We start from the raw sequence: 26505 nt of genomic DNA, 5'->3' as shown, positions 1-26505 counted from the left end.
ACTCCTGTTAGAATGGGCATCATCAGAAAATCTACAAACAACAAATGCTGGAGAGGGTGTGGAGAAAAGGGAAACCTCTTGCACTGTTGGTGGGAATGTAAATTGATACAGCCACTATGGAGAACAATATGGAGGTTCCTTAAAAAACTAAAAATAGAATTACCATATGACCCAGCAATCCCACTACTGGGCATATACCCAGAGAAAACCGTAATTCAAAAAGACACATGCACCCGAATGTTCATTGCGGCACTATTTACAATAGCCAGGTCATGGAAGCAACCTAAATGCCCATCAACAGACGAATGGATAAAGAAGTAGTGGTACATATATACAATGGAATATTACTCAGCCATAAAAAGGAACGAAATTGAGTCATTTGTTGAGACGTGGATGGATCTAGAGACTGTCATACAGAGTGAAGTAAGTCAGAAAGAGAAAAACAAATATCGTATATTAATGCATGTATGTAGAACCTAGAAAAATGGTACAGATGAGCCAGTTTGCAGGGCAGAAGTTGAGACACAGATGTAGAGAATGGACATATGGACACCAAGGGGGGAAAACTGTGGTGGGGTGGGGATAGTGGTGTGCTGAATTGGGCGATTGGGATTGACATGTATACACTGATGTGTATAAAATTGATGCCTAATAAGAACCTGCAGTATAAAAAAACAAACAAAACAACTAATACTAAACTTTCATTGGGTTATTTGTATGGAAATATGTTAATATAAATGTTTCAGACATTACATGAAATTTCTAAAAATCTTATATTTGTATTTGTATGGAAATATGTATGGAAATGTTAATATAAATGTTTCAGACATTACATGAAATTTCTAAAAATCTTATATGTTCTGGTATAATGTTATAAGTAATAATCCTAGTTATTACTTTAAAATGTATATCTCAGAAATAACTAATTTTCTTGTCAACTGCATTATTATGAACTTTCATCAAATCTTTAACTGTGGTCATTTTTAAGTCTTTTGTTATTTACAGACAGTTCTGGGTGTACTCTGATGCTTTTGCAAATATGTTCCTATAAAAGGGTTTCATCTTCAAGAAATTCATGGAAAAGACTCTGACAAGTACAGGTTTCTGGTAACTGACTGTACTGCTGAACTGAATGAATAAGCATTTTCAGAACTCTAATGAAAAACTGATGAACTCATAAAAGTGCTAACAAAAGATCAAGATGAAAAAAATAATTAATTACATGGGACTGAGTGAACTGATGAGGATGAGTATAATTTTTGTGACTTTCTGTCTGAATTAAAAAAAAAAAATCCCACAAGGACTCAGAGGCAAAGAATATACAAATCAATTTTCATTGCAAAGTAAAGGAGCTGTTGCAGTGGAGGATTACTGGACTGAATGTCAATATTATGACATAGTATGAGTGTGTTTCATGTGTGGTAATTGCAATCATTGTTGCTTTTGTTGTGGTCATCCATGTACAATGCTTGGTGTCACTCTATTTATCTCTTGTAAAAATAAAATACAGTGTGTGTGTGTGAAAAAAAAAAAAAAACTACAATGAGGTATCACCTCACACCAGTTAGAATGGGCATCATCAGAAAATCTACAAACAACAAATGTTGGAGAGGGTGTGGAGAAAAGGGAACCTTCTTGCACTGTTGGTGGGAATGTAAATTGATACAGCCACTATGGAGAACAATATGGAGGTTCCTTAAAAAACTAAAAATAGAATTACCATATGATCCAGCAATCCCACTACTGGGCATATACCCAGAGAAAACCATAATTCAAAAAGACACATGCACCCCAATATTCATTGCAGTACTATTTACAATAGCCAGGTCATGGAAGCAACGTAAATGCCCATCGACAGATGAATGGATAAAGAAGATGTGGTACATATATACAATGGAATATTACTCAGCCATAAAAAGGAACGAAATTGAATCATTTGTTGAGATGTGGATGGATCTAGAGACTGTCATACAGATTGAAGTAAGTCAGAAAGAGAAAAACAAATATCGTATGTTAACTCATGTATGTGGAACCTAGAAAAATGGTACAGATGAACCGGTTTGCAGGGCAGAAGTTGAGACACAGATGTAGAGAACAAACGTATGGACACCAAGGGGGGAAAACCATGGTGGGGTGGGGATGGTGGTGTGCTGAATTGGGCGATTGGGATTGACATGTATACACTGATGTGTATAAAATTGATGACTAATAAGAACCTGCAGTATAAAACAAACAAACAAACAAAAAGCTAATACTAAACTTTCATTGGGTTATTTGTATGGAAATATGTTAATATAAATGTTTCAGACATTACATGAAATTTCTAAAAATCTTATATGTTCTGGTATAATGTTATGTCATAATTCTAGTTATTACTTTAAAATGTAAATCTCAGAAATAACTAAAAAAAAAAAAAAAAACTTTCTGAGTCCTTCCTTTCTCCTCCCTCTAGCTCCCTCCACCCCATGGAACTCACACTCCATGCCCTCAGATGGGAACCCAGGTCTTTTAGTAGTTTCTAACCCTCAGGGTTTGCTGACACTGGGCTCAACTGTTCTGGCTGGGGGGGTTCCAGAGTCTTTCCAAGCTTTGCTCTGGCACTGAGCCTAACCTTTATTTTGTAACTGATTTACTTTACCCAGAAGTCAGGTTCGGCTACCTTCTGTGAGAACTGGCTAGACTCACGAAATACTCGGCTGGCCAACCAGAAAATTAAATAAGAAAGTCATCAGGCCCTGAAGCCTAATTCTCAAAAGCCAAACAATTTAGAACAATGAGTCACAAAAATCTTTCAAAATAGAAATAGTTGTCATGCAGTGTTTAAGTTCTTGCAGCATAACATAGAATACCGGCTAAAAACACAGTCTGAAAGCTGGAGTTCTAGTCCCAGCTCTAGCTGTGTAACCCTGAGCAAGTGTCTTAACCACTCTGAGCTATAGTTGCCTTTTTTAACACATGGCAACAATAACAGGCCCTACCCCAGAACTTGGTCTGAGGATTAATGGATCAACATACGTAAATACTTTAGAATATGCCTGCCACATCACAGGAGCTATATAAATATTAGCTTTTATTATTATTAATTTATCTTATCATGTTTCGGTAAAGGTATACAGGCTTTGCAGCAATGCCTTTACAGAATAAATTTGCTGAAGCTTTATTCCCTTTGAAAACGGTTTCCCCATTTTTACCATCTCACTACCAGCCACCACCCAACCCCTAAAAAACCCCTCCCCACCATCTCAACTTTTCCTTCAAAGCAAAGGAAATTACATTTAAAAGGCTCACGGAATTACAACACTCAACACGCTCATAAAAGTCAGGAAATGCAAAAGTTAGAATTCTCTGAAGACGTTAACTCAGAATCGCGGCTCTGACACAGTTCAGAGGGCTCCAGTGCAGCCTCGTGGAGTTCCCGCCAGAGAGCTCCGAGGCCTTCACCAGCTGCCCCTCGTCACCGGCTGCTTGCTTCTAGAACCCTCCTGCGGACACAGCTGGCCTCTGGACCTGCTATTCCAGAGACACTACTCTTGCTCCAGCCTCAGCACCACCTCACAGAGCAGCGGTCCCCAGCTGGGGAACATCAGAACGCCCGGCAGGCGTGTGGAAACGCGGACGGCTGGACCACTCCCAGAGCTTCTGCGTCAGGGAGTCTGGGGTGGCGCCTGAGAATTTATATTTCTGATAACGGCCCCGGTGATGATGCTGACGCTGGTCCTGACGCTGATGCTCAGGACCACACTGAAAATCACTGCCGCGGGCGCTTCTCTCACTTCCACACGGTCCCCTCTCAAATCCCATGGACCCCTACCCGCTGCACCAAAAATGGAATGAAAAATTCCGTCCATGTATGTATAGTACTTCTCAACTTTCTGAGAAATGGAGAACACGTTCCGTTCAAACCCCAACGCAGCCTTGACAAGACAAGACTCACCTCATTTCAGCTGCTTCACTCCCTCCACCCACCCACCTTTATCCTTCCAGTCAGTTTCCGCCTTTGCACAGATGGTCAGGATTGTGCGTATGTTTATACATCTCCAGCCATGCTTGTTTACGTGTACACGTTTGTGTTTCTCCTTCCCCCCCATTAAACTATAAAGTCCTTGAATGTCTTTCTCTCTAAGGCTCCATAGCACCTGATACTAAACACACAGTGGGTGTTTAACACATGCAGTTGACAGATAAATGTTGACTATTTTATTGTATCTGGTAAGCAAAGTGAAGAAACAGATATTGCCATGAGAACTTTAAACTTTGCATCAGAGACCAAAGTGTGTTTATTTTTGCAGCATTAATGTAGCCAAAAGATGACTCTCCACTCACACATAAATATGTGATATGTTGCCAATGAGCATTTTAAATGCTTTGATGCCATTCTCAGAAATACCATCTGGGCATCTTCTCACATAGTTATCAAAATGAGTAATTTAACGTGGGGGAGTTTGCTGCATCCTTATAGGGAATTGCAAGAGAGATACAAGTTCTAGAAATATTAGTGTAATTGTCATCTTTTATTCTATGGGACATTCATGTATGTGCACCAACTACATCTCAATCTTTTCAGAACTAAATAAAGGAATGATATCAATCCTGAATATTTTCAGAGAGTTAATAGTTAACCCAGAGGTTATTACTATGTACTGATTTACAAATCACATGAACTTAAATCATCAAAGGATGAGATCATTACTGTTTTATCTCTTGAACAGCTAAGAGTTGAACTGCACTAAGTTAAGGACACAGTATATTATCAGTCTTTCCCAAGCAAGCAAAGGCTATTAGGGAGCCAATAAGAAAGCAAAGCTTCCGTCTCAGTGTCCTCTGAGGTCTAGAATATACATTAACCATAATGACATTGGAGGTCAAATATTTACTCAATTCTGTTGAAAGAAATCAGTGTTATACCTAGTCCTAGTTGATGTGACAATGTGTGGCCTTTTAAGATTTTTTTTTTTAAGGATTTGATGCTACATCTAACCTTCTTCTGATCCTATTCTTCTCCGATCATTAAATTAAGGAGAATTTCACTGGTGCATGCTGAACACTTGGTTTCTTTCAGCTTAAATCTTTCTAAAGTTCAACCAGGGACCAATAAGGAGTCTTAACTGAGAATAAGTGTAGGTTGTTTCTAAAGTTTTTAAAAGTGATTCCATGTTATTGTTACTTTCATAATAAAACGTAGTGACATCTGGGTTGATTTCCTTCCCTGATCTGATTCCCACCATTGCTTTTTATCCACTCAGGTCAGGTCTTGTTTTATAAAAGAAGCTGTATTTGTGCACTTGACCTAGCCTTTTCTTACACGTACTACATAATTACAGGCAGCACATTTATCCCCTTGCAATTAATCTTTTCCCCCAGAGAATTAGGATGGTAGAGGATAAAGAGTATTCTCTTGTCTTTAAAGGTTAAAATCACACTTTGCCATATCACATAACAGATTTCAAGCCAGTCAGACTCTTAATTTTTTGAGATATAATTGATAAATAGCATTGTATACATTTAAGGTGTACAACATGTTGATTTGATACATTTATATATTGCAATATAATTACTACCTTAGTGTTAGCTAACATCTCTATCACATCACGTAATTATCATTTCTTTTTTGTAATGCGAACAATTAAGATCTAGTCTCCTAGCAACTTTCAAGTTTATAATCCAGCATTGTTGACTACAATCACTCACATTAGATCTCCAGAACCTATTTATCTACTAGTTGCAAATCTCTACCCTTAAACAACATCTCTCCAATTCCCCAATTCCCAGCCCCTGGTAACCACCCTTCTACTCTCTGTTCTTATGAGTCCAGCTTTTTTAGATTCCACATACAAGTGATATCATATAGTATTTGTCTTTCTCTGTCCAAGCAAGTCAAACTCTTGGCTCATTGGATAGCTTTAAAAATCAAAAAGGCAGGTGTTGCACATTAAAATAAGCCACGATCAGCTATGGTTAACAAAATTGGGAAAATAGTCCTGATCCTCCTCTGCTATTCCAAAAGCACAGTTAAAACTGACTTCAAAGGAAACCAATATTTGGATCAGTTCTGAACAGATGAGAATTCAATCTGGTTCAACCACTGCTGGGAACTGTGGATAACATGAAAGTAACAGTCAACACAAACCTAGTCTTCAAGAGAGTTGGCGAACATTAAAGGGATGATAAGAGGTCAAAAGCTTTTGTAGCAAAGTACTTTTATTCTTCCAGAATATTTCACTGTGGTTTATTTTCTAAATTGTGTTGAGTTTCAAGTTAATAGGTGCCTCCTAGACTTTGGAATTACTAGAAGACTGTAATTAGTGGTATAATTAAGCAATGTGTTTTCATTAATACAGATTTTAAAAAGCTTGTTAATAGTCGTGTAGTGAAGAAATTCCTAAGGAGAAAAAACTTTGTGGGAAAAGAAAAAAAACTAGATCTTTCATGAAAAGACCTGAACTGAGTCCATTTTCTGCATTTCACTTATGAAAGAACGTTGACAACTTCACATTTCTGCAATTGGGCATTGGTTCCTTTGCCACAAAGTAAGATTCATAGAGGGTTTGAGCTCTTCAGATACTAATTAATTAGGGTTGTTTAGGTTGAATTTTCCACAATTTTTTTTTTGCATGCCCCATATTTGTATCTGTTTTATTTTTCACTCAGTTGTTGCCTACTGCAAAATTAATTTCATCCCCATCTAAAAGTCTTCTCAAGTACCCAAATATATAATTTCACCCATCAGCAAACTTTCAGAATATCTTTAGCTGTTCCATGTATTTCTAAAGACATGTTCCTTTGAAGTGTAATGCTTTTGTGAAAGCATGCCTTGGAGACTGTTCAAATTCTATGGTGTGTTCTCCAGTGCTTTGAGGGTACTATTCAGGGTGATGGATATAACTTGGCAATAATGGTGGAATGGGCACATGAGCTTGGGTTCAAGTCCCAGCTCCACTATTCAGCACCTGTGTGATCTATGAGATTTTACTCAACCCTTCTAAACCTCAGTTTCCTCTTCTGTAAAATGGGGATGATAATAACAACCTCATGGTTGGGACTTCCCTGGTGGCACAGTGGTTAAGAATCCACCTGCCAATACAGGGGACATGGGTTCAAGCCCTGGTCCAGGAAGATCCCACATGCCATGGAGCAACAAAGCCCACGAGCCACAACTACTGAGCCTGTGCTCTAGAGCCCACGTGCCACAACTACTGAAGCCCGTGCGTCTAGAGCCCATACTCCACAACAAGAGAAACCACCTCAATGAGAAGCCCACGCACCGCAACGAAGAGTAGCCCCCTCGCTGCAACTAGAGAAAGCCTGCGCACAGCAACTAAGACCCAACGCAGCCAAAAATAAATAAATTTATTTAAAAAAAATACAACCTCATGGGATTAGTAAAAAAGTCTAAGAAGATGATGCATATAAGCCACTTTAACAAATGTCAGCATACAGTAAGCACTCAATAAATGTGACTTGCTATTGTTGTAATTGTTTGGTTGGTGTTAAGTGACTTCTTCCCTTTAAGAAAGTCCTCTTGTCACATCAGTTTAAAACTACATCAACATTTTCCCCCAGAAATGGCTCATCCACATTACTCTGATACAACACACTGGCTAACACTTGTTCACCTACAAATTGACCTTCACTCATTCAATGTGTTTATTCAATATTCAGTCCACAAGTATTTATTTATTTATTTATTTATTTTTATTTTATTTAATTTATTTTATTTTTGGCTGCGTTGGGTCTTTGTTGCTGTGCGCAGACTTTCTCTAGTTGCAGCGAGCGGGGGCTACTCTTCATTGCAGTGCACGGGCTTCTCATTGCAGTGGCCTCTCTTGTTGTGGAGCATGGGCTCTAGGCACGCGGGCCTCAGTAGTTGTGGCTTGCGGGCTCTAGAGCGCAGACTTAGCAGTTGTGGCGCATGGGCCTAGCTGCTCTGCGGCATGTGGGATCCTCCTGGATGAGGGCTTGAACCCGTGTCCCCTGCACTGGCAGGTGGACTCTCAACCACTGCGCCACCAGGAAAGCCCCACAAGTATTAATTTAAGTGCATATTTTGTACTGGATTTGGCACCTGGGAAAGAGGGTAACTCTTCCCAGTAATATAAGAATGCCACCCCTGCCTGTCAGGAGCTCACAATTTTATGGAAAAAAAAAACCAGATAATTTTTTAAAATTAAAATTTGGGGGGCTTCCCTGGTGGCGCAGTGGTTGAGAATCTGCCTGCCAATGCAGGGGACACAGGTTCGAGCCCTGGTCTGGGAAGATCCCACATGCCACGGAGCAACTGGGCCCGTGAGCCACAACTACTGAGCCTGCGCGTCTGGAGCCTGTGCTCCGCAACAAGAGAGGCCGCGATAGTGAGAGCCCCGTGCAACGCGATGAAGAGTGGTCCCCGCTCGCCGCAACTAGAGAAAGCCCTCGCACAGAAACGAAGACCCAACACAGCAATCAATCAATCAATCAATAAGAATGTGAATTTCTTTAAAAAAAAATGTGGATGTTTAAAATTAAAATTTGGTGTAGAAGAATTAGGGAAATGACAGAGAGAGAAATCTTTTTCAAAGAGGATATCTTGAAGGATGAAGAAGAGTTTGTCAGGAGAAGGATGGAGGCTGGGGGAGAATGAGGATCTGGGCAAAAGAAGCGGGAAAGCCAAGTTATTCATCAGAAGTTGACAAATGATGACAAAATCAGAACAAGAGAAAGAAAATAAATGATGGGGGGAACATTCCTGCATCTAAGGGTTGAAGGGGACACTGAGCTATCTCTAACTGACCACAGAGAACAACAGCTCTCAGAGACCAGACTGTGTTTGTTACCAAGATCTTCTGTCTCTCTGCTTAAGAAGCAATAGGCTTTGGAGCTTCCCCAACATGGCAGAGTAAGAAGACCGTGGACTCAGCTCCTCCCATGGGCACACCAAAATTACAGCTATTTTCAGAGCAACAGTCTTTGAGAACAACCTGAAGACTAGCAGAAAAGATTTCCACAACTAAAGATATAAGGGAAGAGCTACACGAGATGAGTATAAGGGGTGGAGACGCAGTACAGTCTGGACCACACCCCTGGGGTCAGCGGCCCACAAACGGGAGGAATATCACAACTGCAGAGGTTCTTCCCAAGGAGTGAGGGGTCTGATCGCCACATCGGCGTCCTACATTGGGAAGATGAGCCCCCAGAACATCTTGCTTTGAAAATCAGTGGGGCTTATGTTTAGGAGACCAGAAGACCATAGGAAACAGAGACTCCACTCTTAAAGGAAGTGCATAGTATCTCACCTGCTCTGCGACCCAGAAGAGAGGCAGTAGTTGGGAAGGAGCCTGGGTCAGACCCACTTGCTGATCTTGAAGAGCCTCCCAGAGAAGCAGGAGGCAACTGGGACTCCCCCTGGGGACAGTGACACTGGCAACAGACATTTTTGGGAGCTTGTTCTACCATGATGATACTGGTGCTGGCAAGTGCCATTTTGGAATCCTCCCTCTAGCCTATTGGCACCAGGGGCTTACCCTGCCCACCAGTTGGTCTGCAGCAGCCATGTGCTTCCAGGCCATGCAGCCAGCTATGTGGGACCCAGCAGGCCGGCAGAAGCACATCCAGGCTGCACAGCCAACCATGCAGGAAGCCTACTCCATCCCACAGCAGGCCTGTAGCAACTTCACGAGGCAGGGCCTTATAGCCAACCAGGTCAGGAGCCAGCTCCACCTACCAGAGCACCCACAGTAGTCAGCCTGCAACAGAAGAGCACACACAGCCCACATAGGGGGCACCCCTAGTGCATATAGCTCTCCTGACCAGAGAGGAGTGCGCTGCTGGGCCCCGTAGGACATCTCCTATGTTAAGACCATTTCTCCAAGATCAGGAGACATAACTGACCTACCTAACACATAAATATAAACAAGAGAATTGGGCAAAATGAGGAGACAGAGGAATATGTCCCAAACAAAGGAACAAGACATGACCTCAGAAAAAGAACTGAATAAGGTGGAGACAAGCAATCTATCCAATATGAGTTCAAGGTAATGATCATAAAGATGTTCAATGAACTTGGTAGAAGAATGGATGAACACAGTGAGAATTCCAACAAAGAGTTAGAAAATATAAAGAAGAAACAAACAGAACCAAAGAATACAATAACTAAAATAAGCAATACTGTAGAAAGAAAAATATCAACAGTAGATTAGATGATACAGAGGAACAGATCAGCAATCTGGAAGACAGAGTAGTGGCAATCATCCAAGCTAAACAGGAAAAAGAAAAAAAAATTTTTTTTTAAAATGAGGATAGTTTAAGAGAAGTTGGGGACAACATCAAGTAAATATCTACATTATTGGGGTCCCAGAAGGAGAAGAGAGAAAGAAAAAAGGGCAGAGAACTTATTTGAAGAAATAATAGATATTAAGGAAACAATCCCATTTACAAAGAACTAAAACAGAAAATTTTTAAATTTGTAATGGAAACACAAAAGACCCCAAATAGCCAAAGCAATCTTGAGAAAGAAAAACAAAGCTGGAGGAATCAGGCTCCCTGACTTCACAGTATACTACAAAAATACAGTAATAAAAACAGTGTGATACTGGCACAAAAACAGAAATACAGATCAATGGAGCAGGATAGAAAGCCCAGAAATAAACCCACACATCTATGGTCAATTAATCTATGGCAAAGGAGGCAAGAATATACAACGGAGAAAAGATAGTCTCTTCAATAAGTGGTGCTGGGAAAACAAAGAAGACATACAGATGGCCAACAGACACATGAAAAGATGCTCACTATCACTAATCACCAGGGAAATGCAAATCGAAACCACAATGAGATACCATCTATCAGAATGGCTATCATCAAGAAGACAATAGATAACCAGTGTTGGCAAGGATGTCGAGAAAAGGGAACCTTCGCACTTTGGTGGGATTGTAAATTGGTGCATCCACTATGTAAAACAGTACAGAGGCTCCTAAAAAAACTAAAAATAAAACTACCATACAAGCCAGTGATTTCACTTCTGGATATTTATCCAAAGGTAACAAAATCAGTACTTTGAAAAAATACAAGCACCCAAAATATGTGCACCTCTATGTTCATTGCAATATTATTGATAACAGCTAAGATATGGAAGCAACCTAAGTGTTCATCAATAGATGAATGGATAAGGAAGCTATGGTATATAAAAATATGATGGAATATTAGTCATTAAAAACAGAATGAAATCTTGCCACTTGCAACAACATGGATGGATCAAGAGGGTACCATGCTAAGTGAAATAAGTCAGACAGAGAAAGACAAATACCATATGATCTCACTTATATGTGGAATCTGAAAAACAAAGCAAACAAACAAAACAAAACAATACAAAATAATACTCACAGATACAGAGAACGAACTGATGGTCGCCAGAGGGGGTTGGGTGAAGCAGGTGAAGGGGATTGAGAAGTATAAACCTCCAGTTATATAATAAATAACTTACAGGGATGTAAAATACAGCATAAGGAATATGGTCAACAATATTGTAATAACTTTGTATTGGGACAGATGGTTACTAGACTTATCCTGGTGATCATTTTGCAATATATGCAAATGTCAAATCACTATGTACTACACCTGAAACTAACATAATATGGTATCTCAACTATATTTCAATTAAGAAAAAAAGCAATAAGCTTTGCCTCTATGAACTCCATTTTCTATACTGGCCACCTCTACCTTCATAAGACATTGTTTCTTTTCTTTCAAATTTCTACTCTTTATTTACTAAATGGTACACTTATAGGCATAAAAGCTAAAATTCAGGTGACTTTAGCAAATAAGCAAAAACAAAAAAGATCATGCTCCTCTAATGTCAGTTCTTTTAAAATCTCTGCTTTAACTCTGTATTCTGTCCTCCCAATGGTCCGTAGGGCTATGTCAGTCCTTTGATAACAGCTGCCTAGTGCTGCACACTCACTATGCACAGTCACTTTCCCTTACCTCATGTAATCCTCCCAACAGCCTTATGAAGAGTAGGTATCACTCTTATCCATGTTGTGCACCTGCAAAAATGGAAAGTTGGGGAAATAACTTGCCCAAGGTCACACACCCACTGGTGACAAAGGACAGACTTGACCACAGGTCATCTGACTTCACAGCTGATGCACTCCAACGCCCAGAGCAGCGTTCCCAGCACCAGGTCTTGAGCTGGGGCCAAGCAGTAAGGGTAAGTTCACTGTCTGTTGTAAAAGGAAGAAACAAAACCCCAAACGCCCAGTATAGTGACATTTTACATAGAAATTGCTTTATTAAAGAATGGTTCTTTATGGGATTATGTCTTACTTTTTCTTTACATCATATTGTCCTTATTTTATGGAATGAGGAAATTGAAGTTGGTAGTTACTTTCTTCACAACGCCCTACTTACAAAACAAAAAATCCCAAAAGTTGGCATCTGATGTCAGTTTTTAATTGAAAAATTTTGTTTTCATTCCCAGAAATTAAAAATCTAAAATTTCCTACTGGATGAGAAAATATCTTCCTTCATGTAAGGCACATGTTTATCTTCTGTTGTCCGCATGACTAGCCATTGTCATCTTGAACTTTCAATTTTTCATACCCTAATTTTTAAGTGCTGTCACCTCTCTTCCCCACACTTGGACCCCAAATTAAATGCACTTACATTTACAGGAGGAGAATAAGAGAATAGATCATCTAATAGCTTTCTTCTGCTGTGGTTTTCACAAGAGTGAAAATTCCAGCCTTTTCTTATCATAACTGGCTGGAAACACTCCACATCAGAGATGTCAAGGCATAACGATGTGGGGGAAAAAAAGCCCACTTGGCTCTCAGAATGACACAGTTCTTCTATAGAAAAGACATTCTTAAAAGCTGTTTGCAATATCCTACATTAATTTCCTCTGGTACGGCATCTCACACAAAGGGGTCTTATCAATGGATTAAATGTGGTTGGGTGCAAAAGCACAGTAAGCCCTCTGTCAGATGCTCTGGAGGGTGGACGCCACAAACAGGGGCCTCCTTCATCAGGGTTCCCTGCAAATAGCTGACTTGAAATTTTGTGACCAGTAATAACCTCCTTAAAAATAAACCACTTGGGCTTCCCTGGTGGCGCAGTGGTTGAGAGTCTGCCTGCTAATGCAGGGGTCACGGGTTCGAGCCCTGGTCTGGGAAGATCCCACATGCCGCGGAGCAGCTGGGCCCGTGAGTCACAATTGCTGAGCCTGCGCGTCTGGAGCCTGTGCCCCGCGACGGGAGGGGCCGCGATAGAGAAAGGCCCGCGCACCGCGATGAAGAGCGGTCCCCGCACCGCGATGAAGAGTGGCCCCCGCTTGCCGCAACTGGAGAAAGCCCTCGCACGAACCGAAGACCCAACACAGCCAAAAATAAAAATAAATAAATAAATAAATAAGAAAATCCTTTAAAAAAAAATAAAATAAAATAAACCACTTATACCATCTGCTTAACAGTGCCCTATAAATTAGACCAAGAATGCATGGCTTTTCTTCCCTGGCAAATGCCTTCCAAGAGCACAAAAGGATAAACAGAGGGAGGAAGCAGGGTTGGGCCGTGCTCGCTCTTTCAGTGCCATCAATGTGGACCACCATCGTGTGGCCCCAGCACAAATAAGTTTGGGACGGGAGAGAGCAGACCCCACCTCAGTGTTTCCAAGACCAAACAAACCAAGGTTGGAAGGGGTTAGGTTAGAATGACAGGCGGGCGAGCTAGGATGAGCCCTCAGAGCTGGAGGGGCCAGAGAGGGTGTTGACTGTAGTCCAGGCTTTGATTGCTGAGCCAACTGACACATGGACGCAAGAGTGGAAGAGGGATCAAACTTATGTTTAATATCTAACAGATATGTATTAGAAATAACTACTTGGACCGGAGTCCAGGATGGTTTCTACCTCTTCCCTTAAAATGTAGACTTAGACCAACAAGGGATGAATCTCCAAAATATACAAACAGCTCATGCAGCTCAATATCAAAAAAAAAAAAAACCCAATCAAAAACTGGGTGGAAGAGCTAAATAGACATTTCTCCAAAGAAGACATACAGATGGGCAATAGGCACATGAAAAGATGCTTAACATCACTTATTAGAGAAATGCAAATCAAAACTAAAATGAGGTACCACCTCACACCAGTCAGAATGGCCATCATCAAAAAATCTACAAACAATAAATGCTGGAGAGGGTGTGGAGAAAAGGGAACCCTCCTACACTGTTGGTGGGAATGTAATGGAGGTTCCTTAAAAAACTGAAGATAGAGCTACCATATGATCCAGCAGTCCCACTCCTGGGCATATACCTGGAGAAGACCATAATTCAAAAGGATACACGCACCCCAATGTTCATTGCAGCATGATTTACAACAGCCAGAACATGGAAGCAACCTAAATGTCCACTGACAGAAGAAGAGATAAAGAAGATGTGATACATATATACAATGGAATATTACTCAACCATAAAAAAGAACGAAATAATGCCATTTGCAGCAACATGGATGGAACCTGGAGATTATCATACTAAGTGAAGTAAGTCAGACAGAGAAAGACAAATATCATATGATATCATTTATATGTGGAATCTAAAAAAAGGGTACAAATGAACTTATCTACAAGACAGAAATAGAGTTATAGATATAGAAAACAAACTTATGATTACCAGGAGGTAAGGTGGGGGGCAGGGATAAATTGGGAGATTGGGATTGACATATACATACCACTATATATAAAATAGATAACTAATAAGGACCTACTGTATAGCACAGGGAACTCTACTCAATACTTGGTAATGGCCTCTATGGGAAAAGAATCTAAAAAAGAGTGGATATATGTATAACTGATTCACTTTGTTGTACACCTGAAACTAACACAACATTGTAAATCAACTCTACCCCAATAAAAAAAATGTTTTTTTAAATGTAGACTTAGGTAAATCTGCTAGGGGAGAGCGAGATTTGCAGAGCGATAGTTATCTAACCTAACTCGCATCCATAGAGATGTGGTAGAACTTGGATCCACTGAGATCACACGAGAAACTGGCCACACGTGAGCAGCAAATTCATCAACTAATTCTCGCAGCCAAGTGACGTGGACTGGCAGATGGTCGCATTTCCTCTCTCAGTGGGGAGAGCCCGGGAGAGGGTGAGAGGAGTGGAGGAGAGGCCATTTCTATCCAATGCCCCTCAAAGAGGAAGGTTCTCGGGAAGGGTGAGGCAGGCATGGGGAGAAAGGAACAAGGAAGAAATGGCAGCATGATGAGCCCAGAGGATCTTTCCAGCAAGACCATAGTTTCTGTAAAGCAACAACTTCAAAATTCCTCCAAACTCAAAAAGCTTGTTTGGATCCCCCCCCTCCCCCCCCTCAGATCATAAGAGAAACAATTTTGTCTGACACTTATTCTATAAGTGCTGTGCCTTGAATCACAGAGTTATATCGTTTTAGTTGGCATTTCCTTAGTTGAGTAACACAAGCCATAGTCAAGCTAACATAGAAAACTTAATTGAGCCTTTCTCTTAAATAATTTTTTACTTTTCAAAATGAGGCCAAACATGACAACAACAGTGGAAAGAAAAAATTCTCAAGAAGAAAGCTCTAAGTTCAGGAAATGAGAAAATGAAAAGAAAAATTCTTGTACTTACACCAAATAAACCACATTACACTGGGTGTCATCCAAGCCAAGATTTTTCTCCAGGAAAGTGCAAACAAGCTCATTTGAATTAAAGTCTTCATTCTTCTCCCAGTCAGCAGTCAGTGTCCCAGAAGGTCAGTCTCCATTATGTCCTGAAGTACCAAGAGAAGGATGTTCCCCTGCTGGTTCCAGCTGGCTGCATTCTCTCCGAGAGCAGACTTCTCAAAGGAGTGCATTACACTCGTGTGTGTGTGTGTGGATGTGTGTGTGTGGGTGGGTGGAAGGAGCCAGAAGCAGCATTCAGGAGCACCCAGGGAGCATTTTGGGTCCTAGTCCCTAAGAGTAGAGTGAACAGCAGACCGTCACTCCGTGGACAAGCTTCTGGTTGTGTGAGAGGTGGGCTGCAAGCCTGTTTTCAACCTCCTCTCCTTCCTCTCAGGCACACTCAGCTCTCCTTCACACAAGAAAGGGGAAAGAAACCAGACTGACACTGAGCCAGGCAAGAGGTGTACTTTGCATAAAAGAAGGAAGACAGAATTCCAGCTACTCCCAAATCCCAGCATCATTTGTTGTTCTTCCTTTCAGAAGATCATTCAAGGCAAAGTTGGGATTTGCTGATTAGAAAATAAATATGTCAATGTGCATATATATAATGGAATACTATTCGGCCATAAAAAAGAATGAAATAATGCCATTTGCAGCAACATGTATGGACCTAGAGATTGTTATACTGAGTGAAGTCAGACAGAGAAAGACAAATATCATATATCACTTACATGGGGACTCTAAAATATGATACAAATCAACTTATTTACAAAACGGAAACAGACTCACAGACATAGAAAACAAACTTATGGTTACCAAAGGGGGAAGGAGGGGGATAAATTAGGAGTTTGGGATTAGCAGATACAAACTACCATATATATAAACAGATAAACAATAAGGTCCCACTGTATTGCACAGGGAACTCTATTCAATATCTTATAATAAACTATAATGGAAAAGGAAATATAAATGTCAGGATACAGAGAACACACTAGTGGTTGCCAGTAGGGAGAGGGCAGGGGTGAGGGGCAAGGTTGGGGGGGGCGGGGCAATAAGAGGTACAAACTACTATGCACAAATAAGCTACAAGGATACATGATACCACACAGGGAATATAGTCAATATTTTATAATAACTATAAATAGAGTATAACCTTTAAAAGTTGTGAATCACTATGTTGATACACCTGAAACTTATATAATATTGTAAATCAACTATACCTCAGTAAAAAAAGAAAAAATATTATATAAATGTCAGGATGTTGAGAAAAAGGTATGTAGTTGGGGAAAGAATAGATGTGAAGCAGAGTTCTTTGGATACTTGTCTCAGCTAAATGCAAACTCAAACTCTTCAGTGTTGCACTTGGTCCTCATATAGTGGCCTCTGGCTGACATTTTGGCACTTCTGGGCTTTATCGTACTGCAGATATTTATTTGGGTAGTTGGGCCTCAATCCTCTTCAAATGGTTATTAAGAAAAAAAAAAAAGTCTCACTTCATCCAGTTACAGAACCACAACTGCAGGAAAATGCAGATTGTCTGGAAGCCTAATTGTGTTTTCCTCAAACTCATCACATGTTAACTGCCACCCTAACGCCCACCCTTTTTGTTTTTTTCCAATAACTTATTCAGAAATATTTTCCCTGGGACCCACAGTGAATACATCCCTTACAAACCTAGAAATCAGCTACTCTTGAAAATTTCTCAAGGCAACATTCTTCCGGTTCCAACTGTCATATAACAAACTCCTAGTATAAGCAAAGCATCCCATTATGCGCTTTGGAGAATACAAAAACATGCCAGTCCTGCGTTTTAGTTATCTATTGCTGCACAACACATTACTCCAAAACTTAGCCACTTGTTACCTCATAGTTTCTGTGGTTCAGGAATGGAGAAGAGGCTTAACTGGGTGGTTCTAGGTCAAGGTCACTCACAAGACTGCAAATCAAAGTCACTCACAAGACTACAAATCAAGGTGTCTGCAGGAGCTGCAGTCACTTCTAAGTTCAGCTCAGGGGAGGATCCACTTACAAGCTCACTCACAGGTGTCTTTCCACAGGGCTGGCTCCGCGCTCCTCCATGTGGCCTCTCATCCTCCAGGGCCCCCCTGGCTGGACAGCCCAGGATAGCCTGAGCTTGTTTACTTTACTGGAGGGGACCCCTTCCAGGGCCCGAGAGTGTACTCTTGTCTAACACTCGGAAATGAATTGTCCCAGGAGACACATGTACTGAAATAACAAAAGACTTTACTGAAAAGGGGCGCTGGAGTGGATAGCGGCAGAGTAACGGAACCCAGGAGAACTGCTCTGCCTTGTGGCTCACCGTCTCAGGTTTTACGGAGATGGGGTTGGTTTCCAGGTTGTCTCTGGCCAGTCATCTTGCTCATGCCCATATTTGGTCCAACCCAGGGCCCTTCCGGGTGGCGCACGCATGCTCCAGTCAAGATGGATTCCAGCGTGAGGGTTCCTGGGAGGTTGGGCGGGACATATGGGCTGGCGTCTCCTCCCTCCTTTTGGCCCCTCCCAAATTCTTCCCGCTGGTTTTCGCGGCAGCTTGTCAGTTCCGTGTTCCTTATTGGGACCTCGTGTTGTGAGACAGTTTATGCACGTGATTATTTTCATGCCTGGCCAGAGCGGGCGGTTTCGGTCGACAGTTCCCTAACATTTACATGGAGGTCAGGCTGGGCGGGAGGAGTGATGAGGGAGGAAGAGAGAGGAGGAGGGTGAGGAGGAAGAAGAGGGAGAGAAGGAGTGACCGGAGGGAGAGAAGAAGGAGGGAGGCAAGATAAGCAAGAGAATATGACCAAGATGGATGCCAGCCATTTTATCACTTTATCTTGGAATTGACATCCCATTGCTTCTGCTACAGAAGTAAGTCTTATTAGACCAACTCACACTCAAGAGGAGGGAAACAAATGGTGATCACTAGGGGCCATTTTAGAGGCTGCCTACCACACCCTGCCAGGCTCTACATCATGGACAAACACACATACAGTTACAGCAGATGCAAAGAAGTTTGACAAAGGTAGAATGGAAATGCTCCAAGACAGTAGGAAAAGGAGAACTTAATTTCATTTGGGGGATGCTAGAAAGGCTTCTTGAAGAAAGCAAAATTTGAGCTAGGTCTCAAATAAACCTCAAAAAAAGTCATTTCAGGCAGCTGGGACAGCTAGAGCAAGTGGCCTGGGAACTGAGCAAGCATCAAAGTCACCTGGAGGGCTTGTTAAAATGCAGATGGCTGAGCCCCACTTTCAGAGTTTCTAATTCAGTAAGTGGTGGAGGAGGGCTTATCATTTGCATTTCAGGTGATGCTGATACCCTAGGTCCAGAGACCACACTTTGAGAAACTCTGGCTTGAGTAAAGGCTGGGAAGTGGAGCCTTTTTCGAAAGTAACAAATAGATCTTTTTATTTGTCAATTTTGTCTGATTCAATTAGCTTCAAGATCCTCTTAGAATCAGTGGAAATGAAAGGTATTAGCCGTACTTAATGAATCCCCAAACTATCCACTTTTAGAGCTGGGAGGGCTTCAGAGAATATAAAGCCATCATATTACAAATGAGGAAAGTGACGTTAAGGGATGGGCTCAAACATAGTGACAATTTTCTTTAAAATCAGGTGGGTTTTTGTGGCTCTCTCACTCAAGGGCTCCTGAAAGAAATAGACTAGAGCCCTCTTCCTTTGGAGTCTGAGTGCTTTCTATGTGAAATGAACTAATGAGTTTGTGATCCACTCTCCCAGTAGAATACTCACCCTCTATAAAATGAATATGCCCATACTTTGGTAGAAGGAAGGCTGAAAGAACTCTCTGAACACCTCTGGGTCCATTATTCCTTGTGCAAATGGATATATGCAACTCCTGCCTGGCTTCTGTGAAGTGAGAGGCCTTCCCCCACTTCTGCCCTCTCTTAGCCTCTGTTGTTCTTTTTCTTTCACAGGGCCCAGGTGTACAAATTTGGTTGCCAAAACTCTCTGCAAAACTTGGATTTGGGGTGCTGTTTCTTTTTAAAGTCTAAATAATTAGTAAAATCTAGTGCAAACTGGGGTGAATCTATCTCAACTCTTGAAATATGCTTTCTTTGGAAAGAGGGTAATGAAACCCTGCAGTTTACTCCTTGCAATGTGTGCACACAATTAGCTTGGTGCCTTTGTTCTGTCGTCTGAGTTTTTGTCATCTTTTATTTGACTGTACTTAGAGAAACAGTATGGAGACATTTAAAAGAAGCCCAAGGGAATCTCATTTGCACATTCAAACAAGTGTTTTTTTTTTATCATTATTCCCCTACCCCTGACTTCCTTTACTCTCACTCTTCCCCCAGTTTATGGCCCTCCACTCCACTCTGACATACATTCTTGCTCCAGAAGCAGAAACAAAGATGCTAAAGGTAATCGAACTGTAACCTTCTTTGCACTTGTGATTTTTGCACTTGCTTCAGCACAGGTGTCTCTTGAAGTGTGACATTCTGAGAAGTCCTAGAGCTCACCAACCACACTTACTCCCAAGGATAGGACCTATCCTGTGCTGTAACCTTGAATGAGAAGGTAATCTACAAACAGACAGAGGCTAGCCAAAACCTCACTGCAGCTTCACTCACACTCAAACCTGGTTTCTGAGCATCAGTTGGTTAACTGGCATCAGAGGATGCTATGTAACTCATGTCTTCTTGCAAAGCTGAGAGGTGAGAATGGCAAACCGTAAATCCATTTTATTCGTTGCCTTATCAATTCAACCACAAATTGCTTCCTCTTCTCCCACTGAGCACCGTTTAATGACCTCTATCAGGTGTACAGTGGAAGCAGTCAACTGCAGAGGCAGAAAGAACACATCTTGTGAGCAAGCACACAGGTCTTCCCCACTTCCCAAGTCTTTGGGCTTGGCTAAGTTATTTAACAGCTCCAGGCCTCAGGTTCCTCATTTGGACCTTGATTTCCTTACCTAAAATGGTGGTGGTGAAATGCAGTTGTGAAGATCACGGCCTCCATGTGAAAAGTCTCACTATCTGTGTATACCTTAGTCACCTGATACTAGCCCTGGGCGACAGCAGGTAGTCAATAAACGGCAGTCATGATGGACTGGGCAGTAAATTAAACACATGCTTTTTCTCCCAAAGAAGCTCACAGTCTTCATATACGTTGTTAATGGTGTTAAAAACAAGACAGCAGGGCTTCCCTGATGGCGCAGTCGTTGAGAATCTGCCTGCTGATGCAGGGGACACAGGTTCGAGCCCTGGTCTGGGAAGATCCCACATGCCGCGGAGCAACTAGGCCCGTGAGCCACAATTACTGAGCCTGCGCGTCTGGAGCCTGTGCTCCACAACAAGAGAGGCCGCGACAGTGAGAAGCCCGCGCACCGCGATGAAGAGTCGTCCCCGCTCGCCGCGACTAGAGAAAGCCCTCGCACAGAAACGAAGACCCAATACAGCCAAAAAAAATAAATTAATTAACTAATTAATTTTTTTAAAAGAACAAGACAGCAGGCCCAAAATGGAGCGGCTTATGCTAAGCCCCACATCACCAAACCAAGACTTAATTACAGTTTTGACCCCTCCCAGAGATGGAATCTTAAACCAGTCAATCAGGAATCACCTAATCAGCACTATTGAGATCAACTGCCTGACAAACCCCTGCCATCCCCTAAAGGAAAGTGGCCTGGCCACAGCCAATCCACTTTTTGCTCATGTAACGTCCTTGTTCCTGCTCCCGGCTGCCTACAAAAGTCCTTCACTGTGTTCAGCTCCTCGGAGCTCCTTTCTATCTGCTAGATTGGATGCTGCCTGATTCATGGATTCTTGAACAAAGCCAATAAGATCTTTAAAATTTACTTGTTTGAATTTTGTTTTTTAATACTGGTTTGATTTGGGTTTTTACTGGCTCAGAACCACATCTGTGTATCATACTCTCAATTCCAGGTAAACTAGAGAAATCCGAATGTACCTGAACGTTACACCAGAGTCAACCTCTGACTGAAAACTTCTATGTTGCCCTGAAATACCCAATGTGCTTTTCCCAACCAACATCAAGTTATTAACAACAACGTTCTTTTCTAAGTCATTAGTAAGGAACTGTCAGAAAGCAATCACTCCTTGTATCTTCCGGGGGTTGATAGAAAAAAAGAATTAAAAAATGTTGAAGGCTGAAGCATCAGCCACTGACATAAATTCATCTGAAACAAAGATGACTTTAAAAAAAAAAATCTGTGCTGCACATAGACAAGGAAAGAAAGACACTTTGGCTGCAAAATCCCACCCCCCCCCCATCTTCTCTGGGGAGGCTCATGCCTCCGCCTGCTGTTCATCAATCAGCCTTGATTTTGATGGGGCGATTTTTAGTCAGCTGCCTCGATCATTTTGGCACAGACAAAAATCCTTTAAAAAAGTGTTACACTTCATCAAAGTGTATCATGAGACTTCACGGTCATTATCTCAATGGCCGCTCTGATGTGCTACAATTGGCAGAGACACAAACGGTAGGGGGTGTGTGAGAAGAAAGCCAGCATTTCGTGTGGAAAGCTGGCAAGCCTCGCCAAGCTTCTGTCAACAACTCGGCGGTCTGATCCGATGCACTGAGCGTGCTGAGGATGCTCTTGTTTCTGGAGGAAGTAAACAAGAAAATGAATTCCACCGTGCGACACAGCCTCTTTGTATCTCCAACATGGTGTGACTGGACTGGGGCCAGCCGCGTTGAAAGTTTGGCCATTTATGTCATCAGGGCCCCGGTACTGATGGAGGCTTTGATTACGAGTTGGACCAGCTCTAAGACCCTTCAGGGGCAGCCACGCAGCAAATAAAGGCATTGATTGGTTGTTGGGTCAATTTAGCCATAAGGGTACAGAGCACGGCTCTTTTGAAAAGCCTAATGGATTAGCTACACAACCAGTCCCACTGTGGGCCTTAGTTTTCAAGTAACTTCAGGACGGTTTTCCAGCTTGGCAGGGAACAAACTCTTCCTCCAGAGCAAGCTTCAGAGCTGTTCTTGTTATCAATAGTGGGCTCAAAGGATTAGACACAGCGGGCTTTACAATTTCATGAAAACAGCTGTTGAAACAACAATTAAGGCAAACAATCGTTTGCATGGACAACTATTAATTATGCAAAGTTATGCAGAAAGTGGAATACGCTTTTATTCAGGGCCTTCTACAGCCGCTGAGCCGCCTTCCATTCCATGGCTCTCAAGTGTCAGGAAGTGGGGGCACTCGTAGGAAGCGGCTCCGCTGCATGTGGGTTGAATGTAAGCAGAGCTCCAGGCTGCCAGTCTGCTGCAGAGCAAGTCATGGGTAAAATATTCAGGAAATGTATATCAGTTAAACGTATGTTACCTTGGGTACCGCAGATCTTTTCATACAGACTCAGAGCTGTGTTTTCACAGGTATCTGAAATTCAGTTGGAGCCTTGCGGTTGGGATCTCTACTTTTGCTTTTAAAAAAACAAAACAAAATATTTCTATAATACGTCCCCTTTCCGGCCTCACACACCCTGAGCAGTTATGAACAATAATGTTCTTTTCTAAGTCGTTAGTAAGGAACTGTCAGAAAGGAATCACTCTCCGGGAATTGGTGGAGCTCCTTGTCCTTAGGACTAAGTAGATTTTCCTTCCATTAGGAGGATGGTCCAACTTAGACTCAATCACTCCGCATCCACCTCCTCCCCTAGAACAGCTGTCTCTCCTTCCACTCTCTCTGCTTGCTGGGGCTTTTAAATTCATTGCTTCTCTCTTTGCAATTTCCATCCTTGACTAACAGTGCTGGGAACTGACTTACAGCCCTTCGCCTACCCTGTGTTCCACATCTCACTTTCCTCCCCATATGGGAATCACCAAGCCAAGAAGTCCCATTAAGAAGGTTATTAACTGTACACATAAACATTGCCTCCTGCCTACAGTTAGATTTATTTCTCATCACTTCCAAGTAACTGGTTTTAACACTCTTTCCAGCATGCCCAACACCTTTTATTTGACTATATTGTTTTAGAAAGGCCTTTGGGAATTTGGCTAATTTCATGCTGGAACTTATTAAGTGGGTTTTGACACTCTTTGATAATTCCAATAGACCATTAGTCAAGTCTCACTTCCTTCAGGGAAAGAATGAAAGCTTTATTAGTCTTAGGGTCTCTATTCTAAACATGTCACCTGAATTTAGTAGCGCATCTGTGCTGAAATGCAATTGACTTTGTGATTGAATAGAACTTTGAAACTACAAGAAAGCTGTCACTGGCTATCATCAGTAAGAAAGCACCTGCCTTTTTCTGAAATTCTCATGAGGTTCACCTGTGCATTTTGAAACAATTCAGTGAATTTAATTTTCTGACCTGTGAATGTTAATAAAATAAACTACACACACACATATCCACACAAATTCTCTCTAAATTACTTGGTTTAGTCCTTTCTTCCACCCAGGACACGAGAATTCAGAATAATCTCCTTCCCTTCTACAGATAGTTTAAAAATCTTGAGAGATCCTATCTCTAGAAGGCCCCAGAACATAATTGAGTGTGCAAATGAAATTCATTACTAGGGTCACAAACAATAATCCAATTAACATATATTTGCATAATGCCTTTAAAATCATTCTAAACCCAAAACCACATTCATCTTTGAAGTATAATGCAAAACAAGTACCATATCCCAGCATACTCCAGTTCACACTTTGCACTGGAGAGTACGAAACAGCATCAAGATTGCAAAAGCAATTATTCCAGTTATCCAGATGTGATTTTCAATCATTCTAAGAAATTTTTTTTTTTTTTTTTTTTTTAGCAGTTCTTATTCCACGGCACCACTCACAGCTCTCACGCTGGCGCGGTGCTTACATCTCTTCATTATTAATTCAGCTCATGGAGCTTAATTGGACAAGGCTAGAGCGAATTTGACAAACATCACAGCAGCAGAAAAAGCAATCACTCTTTCAAGATGAAAATTTGTTTGATGTCTTACTGTGTAACTCATTTACTCTCCTCAGGAGTCATGTGACCTGAATGTTAATCAGCCATTGATTGGTTTCTCTCCTTGGACAGTCACGTGACTCGAATATTAATGGGCTGGCACTCAGTAGCTGTACTGTTAGGCAACCTTGTGATTGGCTGCCAGGTTAAGATACGGAGATAAGTGGGTGCTTGATGAGCACTTGACAGAACTTCACAGAAAATTAAGGCCCTAAAATAGCATGAGAAAGTCTTGTCAAATCAAGCATGATTATCATTGAATGCTTAAGGAATTCATCATCTGCATGAAATTGATACACTTCAGCACCAGCAGGCCCTGTAGTCAGCAGGGACTCATCAGATTTTTATTTATCTGTGTTCACCAAATCACATTAATTCTGAGAGCTAAAACATGCTAAGGATGAAGGTTATTTTCTGTTCAATCTAATTTATCTATGACAATAATCATCACTAATAATGTGTCAAATTGGATTGCAGTCATTTTGTGCATGCATGCTGATTTGGAAAATAGTGTTAAACCATCCTGCGGTAATTAACAACTGGTAAAGGTATGCCGGGCCTGAAGTAATCAGCATATCTAGATGGAAAATTAAGTTTTATAGAATGGATTTATAGATACATATCCTTATTTAATTCAGAATATAAATTATTCCTGGTAAAAGCCGACATCATTTTTATAACACCATTAAGACCAATAACCATTGAGGGACTTGCATCCTTAATTTGCTCCATCCTTCATTTTTTTCTCTCATTTTCTGTGGTTAACTTTCTAATGGGTGTCACTTCCTTCTTGGCAAGTCCTCATTTTAGCGGGTTTGGTAGGGCTAAGAGATGAATGAATATGCATCGGTTTAAGTGTTAATCATGGATGAAGGACACGGCATCATACCTCTTAATACACAAAGCTTTATAATTATTGGCGGGGGTTGGGAGGTGGGCACTGGGGAGAATACAAAGAGGGGGGTGGGGACAGACTTTGGCCTTTTGGTGTTTCTCTATTATTTCTCCTCACAAAGGGACAATAGGAAATTTTGCAGATTAACTCATAAGGGATTAATGTTTCTTGGGGAATCACTTAAGCCTGAATTGCTTTTGTGGAAATAACTTTTACGGAACACAAGTTGTGTCGTTGTTGTTGTTTTAAATAACCTCCTGGTTTCTAGGACATTTTAGGAGGAATGGAGTATTGGGAGTAATGAAATCTTAAAGAAATGTTTAGACCCTTTGGCGAGTGTGGCTAAAATGTTTTGAGAGGAGCATTACACTTCGAAAAGAAGAGCGAAATAAATGTTGTTTCTTTCCCACCGCTGCCCCTACCCCCCATCTTAATCTCCTGAGCAACCAGGACTGCCCCTACTCTCTCCCCCTCGCTCAGGAGGTCTCTTTATTGATTAAATGAATCTGCTCCAAAGGCTGGCTCCCAGGCTCTTTGATCTAATCCGATCTGATTTTATCCTATCGCTTCAGCAGGGCATCAGGGAATTAACAATAAGCAGCTTTACCACAAGTGTTTAATAACTCAACACAATCTCCTTATGGCTCCGAGCTGCTCATGCGCCCATCCAGTCCACAGCAAACAGTGTAACAGATTGGCCACCCCCCCGCCCCGCCCCCGCCCGAACCTGAGGAATTTTCATGCACTATGAAACTAATCGCTTCAAGTTCCTTCATAAATCACACAAAGCAGATTTTAGCATCTTAACAAATTGCAAAAAAAAAAAAAAAAAAAAAAAAAAGGGCAACCAGTAGAGTGGGGTGGGAGTGGCAGAGAGGACTGGCCCTCCAGCTAAAAGCGGGTGGGAGACAGGCGGGGGCTCCAGTACTGCAGCGGGGGAAGGGGGCAGATGTAAAATAACTTCTGTTTTCTCAAGCAATATGTTTCTCATCTCCTTAAATTTTAACATGAATGAAATTATTTGGGCAGGCTC

At 41.5% G+C, this 26505-nt stretch overlaps 2 protein-coding genes across 2 annotated transcripts in view; one reads left to right on the top strand and one right to left on the bottom strand.

Moving 5' to 3' along the window:
* Positions 1 to 26505, bottom strand: part of LOC103019235 (spermatogenesis-associated protein 31D4-like) — a 215289-nt gene that overhangs the window by 78585 nt on the left and 110199 nt on the right. The gene's annotated exons all lie outside the window — the stretch shown is intronic.
* Positions 1 to 26505, top strand: part of LOC103006212 (heat shock protein 75 kDa, mitochondrial-like) — a 74983-nt gene that overhangs the window by 19054 nt on the left and 29424 nt on the right. Inside the window, 1 exon segment of the mRNA XM_028166521.2 lies at positions 3383 to 3848. Within this exon segment, the coding sequence (XP_028022322.2) occupies positions 3383 to 3848 (466 nt within the window).

Source organism: Balaenoptera acutorostrata, chromosome 6, assembly GCF_949987535.1.
Source record: "Balaenoptera acutorostrata chromosome 6, mBalAcu1.1, whole genome shotgun sequence".
Lineage (NCBI taxonomy): Eukaryota > Metazoa > Chordata > Mammalia > Artiodactyla > Balaenopteridae > Balaenoptera > Balaenoptera acutorostrata.
This window is presented reverse-complemented; position numbering and strand designations above follow the sequence as displayed.